Source organism: Nymphaea colorata, chromosome 9 (genome assembly GCF_008831285.2).
Source record: "Nymphaea colorata isolate Beijing-Zhang1983 chromosome 9, ASM883128v2, whole genome shotgun sequence".
Classification (NCBI taxonomy): domain Eukaryota; kingdom Viridiplantae; phylum Streptophyta; class Magnoliopsida; order Nymphaeales; family Nymphaeaceae; genus Nymphaea; species Nymphaea colorata.
In genome coordinates, this window is record NC_045146.1 from 23,783,195 (window position 1) to 23,791,628 (window position 8,434).

The following is an 8,434-nucleotide window of genomic DNA, read 5'->3' on the forward strand; positions in this document are numbered from 1 at the left end:
AAAACAGGTGTACGTGGGGACAATGAAGAATCAAAGGGCCGTGAGGATTAATTGATAATCTTTTGTTGGGATCGATTTCTTAAGAAAGCTGTGTCGTTAGGTGCGTAACATTAGTGGGTAGAAACCTGCAGGATGAGCTGATGGTTGATTGCGTCATACATTGTCTTTGATCTGACGTCTCTAGTGATTTTATATGAACCTCATTGTATATATTATTCTTGCTAGCATTGCTTGCTTCACCTAATTTGGAGTTCCAATCAAGATTGTAACATCTTGTTTAGAACAACTGGGAATCGTTTGAATGTTGGTAATTATGAAAAAGAATGATGGCTACGTCTACTGAATTGATTGAGTTATCAAGTCTTTCTGGGCCACCAACCGGCAGTAGTCTATAGCCATCAGGCGAATACTACAGGAGCTACATTCAGATGATCATGTATTCTTAAGAAGATAGATTACTGCCCCAGGTGTAAAAAATAGTTTAGAAATAGTCAGCATTGAAAGTTCTCAAGAATGTTTTCAACCCTTGTGGCATACCCCCGAAATGCCATTGAAAGTATTTGGATACACAGCCCTTCCATGTACCGATAAGATCTAAATCCACTGAAGAAATCGATAAAAGGCTACCAAATTGGCCCGCCTATACTGATTGAACTAATTTGAAATGAAATAGAGAAATTTGTTCATTCAAATTCAGAATCCCTTTGTAGATACCACCTGTTCATTCACTCTGACTAAGCTTTTAACCTTAAGGCGCAAAAACAACGATCGGCCTCGAATCTCTATGGTTGTTAACAAAAGGAAAGACGACTTCTGTACAAGGAGATTTTCAAAACAGGAGACTTGGATTGTAACAGAAAAGGTGCTGCCCAAATGAAAATTCTTACCTCCAATTTATGAGTTAGGTATGGGCTTCACCAAAGACTTCGAATTATTAATTCCACGCACACCGACAGGCAGCCAGATCACACGCATAACGTAAGCACATACCTTTCATTAAGAATGTGGGCCTGACCATCGAGAACCTTCCAGTTATTAGTATCGGCCCCCCGTGCACGCCATCCATGCAATATCCAACTGACAGCGACAGAACACATGTGTCCTTCCCGCTTGACGCACCACGTGGCACAACTAGTTTCAGGTCCAGGGTGCCTTGGATTGGAAGATTGCATTGTACAGCTTCCTTTTTAAAGAAGAAGGCCCCTCTGATCGTGCCATCATCATAAATTTAATGACAGAACAACTGTTGGCGATGGGCTGGCGTCTTCCAGTTGCCATCAGTGGGGCTCGTTTTTAGCATTATTGAACTGTTCTTGTTACCTAGAGAAGGTGTGGTAAAGAGTACTCATTGAGTTAAAAGATCAAGTTTCATCAAGTTTGAACTTTTTCATAGTTTTGTGCTCGTAATTGGAAGTTTGGGAGGTCAAACAAGGATTTGCTCATTGGGGAGTTCTTTGTCATCAAACGAACAAAAGTTACTTTTAATTATTGCATAGATTTGGGACAAAAGTCTGCCCAAGGCTGCCTGGCAGCCACTCCGTTCATGGTGATGAGAAAATATTTTGCCAAAACAATTCTATCCTCTTGTTAATGAAGCTCAAAAGAAATGTTAACGGACCGACTTCGTTAAAATGTGTATCGCAGTAGCACAAAGGTAATGCAGACAAGTATTCAGGGCAGCATACCCTTTACCTCATATGAACCGTCATCAACAAGCTTCTCACGTGTAGAGTTAGGTTCGAGTTAGAGCTATCTTGATTGACGCATAAGCTATGGTCACAACTGCGCAATGGTGGCATCAAGCTGAATGGTGAGAGAAAGTTCAGCATTCAGTGTAAGGCAATGATCAATCCGTTTGATTGTAAGACATTTAGCAACCAGCTAGCTGGGAACTTTCTGTCAGTGCAGTCTTTCTTAAATAATGTAGTTAGTGCAATGACATTCAGAAAAATGACATGCTCTGGTAGAGTCTTACTTGTTACAATTCCTGTCGTTCGTAGTCAGTGATTTGCCAAGTCCCGAGGAGCCCTCTTCTTCTAAACTATTTAAAGACAAATCTTCTGTTATGTTAAGAAGACTATACGGTGGTCGAACGCTAGGAAGAACTCTTCGTGCTGCGTTGGGCAAAAGCTTGGCTCGTAACGGTTGCCACCTTGCAAAAGTTGACCCCCTATAAGCACATTATGTACCAAACACCGTTTATTATAGTGCATCCTCAGCTTTTTCATGTCCTTTTTTGTAAAATGTGGTAGTCAAGGCTCGGTCAGGTTTTCTCTTCAAGGAGCAGGTTCATTGTTCTTACATTTGGAAATATTTTTGTCACAAAAAAAAAAAAAACAAACAAAATTTTTGTTGTGCATAAATAGTTGGTTTAAATGGGTTAGAGGCAAGATCATGGTGCTAAAGTTTAATCTTGTCAAATCACCCACCCATGAGTCCATCTTGTCATTGTCGTGTCATAAATACACCGACAAATTGATAAGACCTTTAATGGGACCTGGCATTCTACACAAAAATAATGGAGATAGAAGAGAGAGACGGAAGGAGACCTCAATTGAGAAAGAGAAACAGAGAATCACAAGCAGAAATTTTGGAGAAAGATAAATCGTTACTATACACAAAAAATTTACACATGAACAAAATTTACATCTATTAAAGTTCGGATGCTAAGGTGAAGCTCTGGAGAATGAAACGGTCATCTTAACTGCATGTTAAGATGTTGAGAAGGGTGACTCTTGCATTGATCAAGCACCTAAACACGCCTTCCAACTCATCTTCAACCCCCCTCAAGCACCGATCCAAATTTTCCATTAGCCTCTGCGCAGATTGAACACTATCTTCTGCCAATTCCTTGTTCAATTGGCCACACGCAGCAAACAGAGCCGCATCCAGCCTCTCTATTTCATTGATGTTCTCTTCGTCGGGGCTATTTTGTCTCTTTGAACTCAACAATCTTGAGAAGACAGACCAGGAGGGGTTGCGTGCGGAGATGATCGATGCCAGAAGCTCAAACACATACACTGTATTGGTTTTCACGTCTCTTAGAATGGCCTCGACCTTACAATCATCAGAGGGAAATGCAAGAACTTCCATGGTTTTCATCATTTGCTGGCATTTGATCATCTCTTTTCTCATTCTCTTCCTCGTGGACTGATATCGGCTGATACCAACATGTAGATTTTGATCCCTTCTACGGAACATTGACTGAAGTGCTTCCTGCTGCTCTCGCATCTGCTGCACTGAATCTTTCACCATCCCACACACGTCCAACAGTCTCAGGAAGTCATCCATCAATTGGTTGACAAACTTCTCCTTCCTGCGGAGAGCTTGCTGACTATAAGCCATTTGCAGGAAGTTGCCAGTGCAGAAAAAGAGATCCTTGAGGTGGGCAAGGCCATTGCTTGTCAAGCTATGTGGCTGGGCTTGCCAACCCTTAGCGACCGCAAGACATTCTTCCACTCGGTGCAAGATTGGGTTGGTTTTTGTGGGCAAGCTGATAGATCTGTGGCTGAAAGAGTTTGAGGAACAAGTTTCCATTTCTCTCTTCATTCTTTGCGTATCGGCGAGAAGAAAGTTTTGGTTTTTGAACCTTGAAGATGAAGGAGGCACGGCGCTTGTTATATACAGACTAGTTGGGAGACAGGAGGAATCTTTCCCCGTCGGAAACTACTATTATGCATGTGATCTTTGCCCATTTGCCACTGATTTTCTGATTGATACTAATCTTTAATTTTGTTTAATAGGAATGTAAGGCGGAGATGGGGATAATCAGGAACCAAAGGAGTTATAAATCACTTTGTTGGCCTCATTTTTCAAAAAGCTTATTCCGTTCAATCCCCAACAAAACTTTCACGAAAGTCTCATTTATGATTCTTACGTAAACAGGATCCATTTACGAACAATAAATGGTACAACCTCCGACTTTTATCCTGATTTAGTTTCGATGTACATAGTCCAAGGATTTTACAAACAGTGAAAGCAATTATTGCAGTCAAATATTCGACAGTCATGCCCCAGGAGCCTGGCTTAGTGACGTTAACGCAAACTATGGACGTCGACATTTTGCATTATTTGGACGAACTAAGTATATTGGAAAGGATTCAATCTAATCGGAAAACGCAAAAAAATCCAAAATAAATCAAGACCCAAGGCCATATCCTAACCATTTATATCTCTGACACATGCCAGATCAGATCTAGATCCACTTGGCCCATTCTTTAGATGAATTAGAGGCGGCGATCCTGATCTAAATAGACTTGGATCAGACGGTAATCAACTCCCGGCTTGATGAAATATCGGTTGCTCCCAATTTGAAGTACCTAATTAACTTTTTAGTGAGCCACATTTTAAGCATGGGCAGCCTGCGATTATAATACTGAAAATGGACTCCAACCCAGTTGTTTGTTTGTCCAAGGACTTCATCATCACCATCAGCAGCAGAGCAGCAGCAACTTGGGCTTCTGTCGTTCAATAATATCAGCCTATTAAGAACAGAAACTGAAAGTTACAGACGCCAAATTAAGAGTAACTGCAACGGATGTTGACTCATACAGGATAAGGACAGGATATGGAAGTTGTTAGATCCATGAAATAGAACTGGAAGATGGCAGCCAACAGCAAGGGGGGAAGGAGAAAACCGCTAATCATCTGCTCAGTTGGTTTCAATTATTATGTGTTTAATATGTGTTCGGTGTAGGCTTGACCGATTGACTTCCAATAATTGCCCCAAGGATACCAAACTGCCTAATAGACAGATAAGCAAACAATTTAGGTACAGACTTGGTCAAAGACTTCCAATTATTGCCCCCACGAGGACCAACGATGGGCACCCGTGCGTCTGAGACCTGCATTGAAGTCTAGGAGCCTTAGGTATGGGTTTCTTTGTTTCAGACTTGGCTCACCCCATTTAATTTATTCTCTCATCTAGACAACAATCAATCAGCACCTGCCATGCAAAGCGTTTCTCTAGTAGGCAAGTTGGCCTTAAGTAATGGAATGCCAGAAGATTCCCATAGAAGTCTGTTAGGAATTGAACTCTTGCCCTTTTCAACTGTGAAATTTTATATAACAGCAGAGAGCGCTCCTCCCTTAGCTGGGTGGAGCGTTATTCATGACGTCCAATCTTTTCAAATTTCATGATTGACAGACTATATGTGTCAGTGCCCATCCAGATACACGACATAATGCATCTCATGGGCAGTCAAAGTTTCAAACGTTGATGCTGCCACTACCAACAAGCTGTCCCAGCAGAGCTTACAGTAGAACTCCCATCCCTGACATCCCAGTTACAGCAGCATTGCTTGCTGTGAAGGAAGAAAAATGTCATTTAGTCTGCTCAGTGTTTAACCGTTAAACATGGCTAAATAGTTGAAGATTTAGATTGAAGCCAGCAGCAGCAGTAGACCGATTATCTGATGGCTGCCGTTGCAGGGGCACTTGGGTGGGAAACCTTTTCTTTCGTCAAACAAGGTGAGTTACAACTACAGGTGCACAAATGATTTGAACAACTCAAGCTCAAATTAAGTCCGATTGATATAGGCCAGCCCAGTCGAGCTTGACTTATATAATAGATGAGTTAAGCTGGACCAAACAGCCCAAGCCCATTCGTTGTACAAACCAACTTCAAACATCATTTGAGCCCATCTGAACTCGATCGAGCTCATCTAATAAAGAAGCTTCTACCTGCTTCATTCTTTGCGAGATTCTTTTGCAAATAATCAAAGTGGCATCCTCTATAATTACCAACAGGCAGGTTATGTGTGCAAAGCGTGAAATAGAAACCATTTCCACAAGCTCTACCAACTGACAGAAGCAATGAGTGGTTTAAGAACCGGTGCCGGTAAAACATTTGAGTTAAGCAGTGCATCTATGCTGCAAAGGTAAACACTGTACAACAGAACCTTTTACTACCGGAAACTATTATCACTAAACAGGCCCCACAGCAGCCCCGTACTGATTATGGTTCTTGCCTGCATATACTTGACCTATTGGAAGCATGACAGTATCACTTAGGGTGCATTCAGTTATCAGTCTTTAAATTCATAAATTTAATGTAGCATATTTTGATGGCCTGACAATGTATGGGCACTCAATTAATGGCTCTCACACTAAAGATCTTGGGTCAAACTTCTGATCCACACTATTATCACTAAACGGACCCCACAGCAGCCCCGTACTGATTATGGTTCTTGCCTGCATATACGTGACCTATTAGAAGCATGACAGAATCACTTAGGGTGCATTCAATTGTCAGTCTTTAAATTCATGAATTTAATGTAGCATATTTTGATGGCCTGACAATGTATGGGCACTCAATTAATGCTTCTCACACTAAAAATCGTGGGTCAAACTTCTGATCCGCACTAGAGACCCTCATTTTTGCCTTTTACACAGCAATGGTTTAAAAACAGAAGAGTATGTCGAACCTTAACTCCATAAATAGATCAGCACTTATTGGCCTCCTCTTAAAAAATTGAACATCTAATTAACCCGTCAAACACAAAAGAAATCCACTTACTGTTTTTACAGGTCAAAGAACCGGTCCTGCACTCTCACGAGAGCAACACTAAAACTCCAAAAATCATTTGGACACAAAGTCCTATTACCAGCTTTAACTGCAAGAAGTGGTGCCTACCAGTAAATTTGGTTGGGAGAAAACTGGTTCTTAAATACTAGCGTCCCTGCGGGCACATGCTACATCAAACAACGGATAAGGGAGCCAAGAACACAGAAAAAATGCTACTTAGGGGATCCATCTCCCATCATGAAACGGGTGGCAGAAAACACTGTCCAAGACGACGTCTGTTAAGCAACCAGACGACCTCCTAAGGGGTCGTTTGGCAATGAGAATACTAACGCACTATTCCATAAATTTACCCTGAACTGTTCCATGAATCTGTTTAAAGAATTAGGGTAGATTCTTCCATGAATAGTTTGTTACTGTTTCCATTGCTGATCATCCCCAAAGGAATCAAAGTATAAGTCTAGTTAAGATTTCATCAGAAGCAAAGAAAAGAACAGTTCAGGCTGCTATTCTACTCATTTAGGCACACAAAGTCGAGCTTTAGTCAGACGCTCATGATCACCAGTTCAGCATAGCAAGCAGGTGCCTAGGAAACAAAGTTTGAGTAACCAAACTGCTCGGCCATGTGTTCCGAAGTCCTTTGCGATAATATATATACCAAGATAATAAATAATTGACAACACTTGTCGAGAAATGCTTATATGGACCATTTGCTTGGATTATTCTCTGCAAAAAAAAATGTATGCAAGAATAATAAATAATTAATAGCTTTTAGCTTGGGATATTCAAATTAATTATTCCCTCGGACGATTTTACAAAAGAGAAAATGGGAAGGAATTCCACAGGGGATTTAATAGTCGCAGGAGTTGCTGGACAGATGGTTTGAATGGCTTGGTGTGCACGAAGACGCACTCAGCGAATCTTTTATTACTTGACGTACATGCCAAGCACGGGCCATATTAGTAGGATAGCCCAACGCCAATGCAAACAAGACAATTGGCACATTGCAGGCTAACTTAACGCAAGGTCACAAATTTCTCAGCCAATAGAAAATTACTAGATAAGCAAAAGCACAAGAAACGATAAATTCATTATACATGGGCAAACAAAAGGCAGTAAACTGCACGGTTTGATTTACTTTCTTGCCTCACAACACCACTTTGCTTCCATTAGCAGCGTCTGTGAAACGTTAGATATTTGACTGACTGGGGAAGCAGCAGCACAGAGAAACGTTAACGCCAGCGTAAATGAGGTCAAAAAAAGGGCTGTAAACTGCACATAACTACGTGGGTTTGATTTACTTTTTGTCTCATACTACCACGACGGTCAGGCACGAGAATAATGCTTAGCAGTTAAGCACAGCTAACTAAGCCTGTGCATCGGGCCGGCCTGGTCCAACACTTGAAACCCGAGTCCGGCTAAGGCTCAGCTCGATTAAATTAAAAACATATATTTTTAATATAAAATAATATATAAATATAATTAATTATAATAAAATTATATATATATACTATGTATTAAAAAAAAATTATCGGGCCAAATCAAGCTCAGTAGAACCCACCCAACCGGCGGTCCCTTTTTTTTTTTTTGGCCGAGTATCCATCGGGTGCCCGACCTGGTGCCCAGCCTTCGGGTAACAAAAAGATCTCATGCAACTAAACAACATACCAGATCAATCCATTAAGACCAATTTGGCAAATGTAACAGTTTGTATTTCATGAATCTACCCCAATCATTGGATCATATTTATGAACCGAAACATATTAGTTTGTTCGCCAAACAGGCCCTTAGAGTCTTCATCATCCGTGATTAACAAAATTATTGGCATCTCAGCATACATCAACCCAACATTTTGTGTTACACCAGACTGTTAGCAAGCTTCACGATAGAAAACAACAAAGTAAAACGATG

At 41.0% G+C, this 8,434-nt stretch overlaps 1 protein-coding gene across 1 annotated transcript; it reads right to left on the bottom strand.

The window, feature by feature from the left end:
• Window positions 1-2,573: 2,573 nt before the first annotated feature.
• On the bottom strand, window positions 2,574-3,716 carry LOC116261068 (uncharacterized). The gene has a single exon (XM_031639674.2). It carries the CDS (start codon window positions 3,547-3,549, stop codon window positions 2,701-2,703), a length of 849 nt encoding a protein of 282 aa, XP_031495534.1. The 5' UTR covers window positions 3,550-3,716; the 3' UTR covers window positions 2,574-2,700.
• Window positions 3,717-8,434: the final 4,718 nt, after the last annotated feature.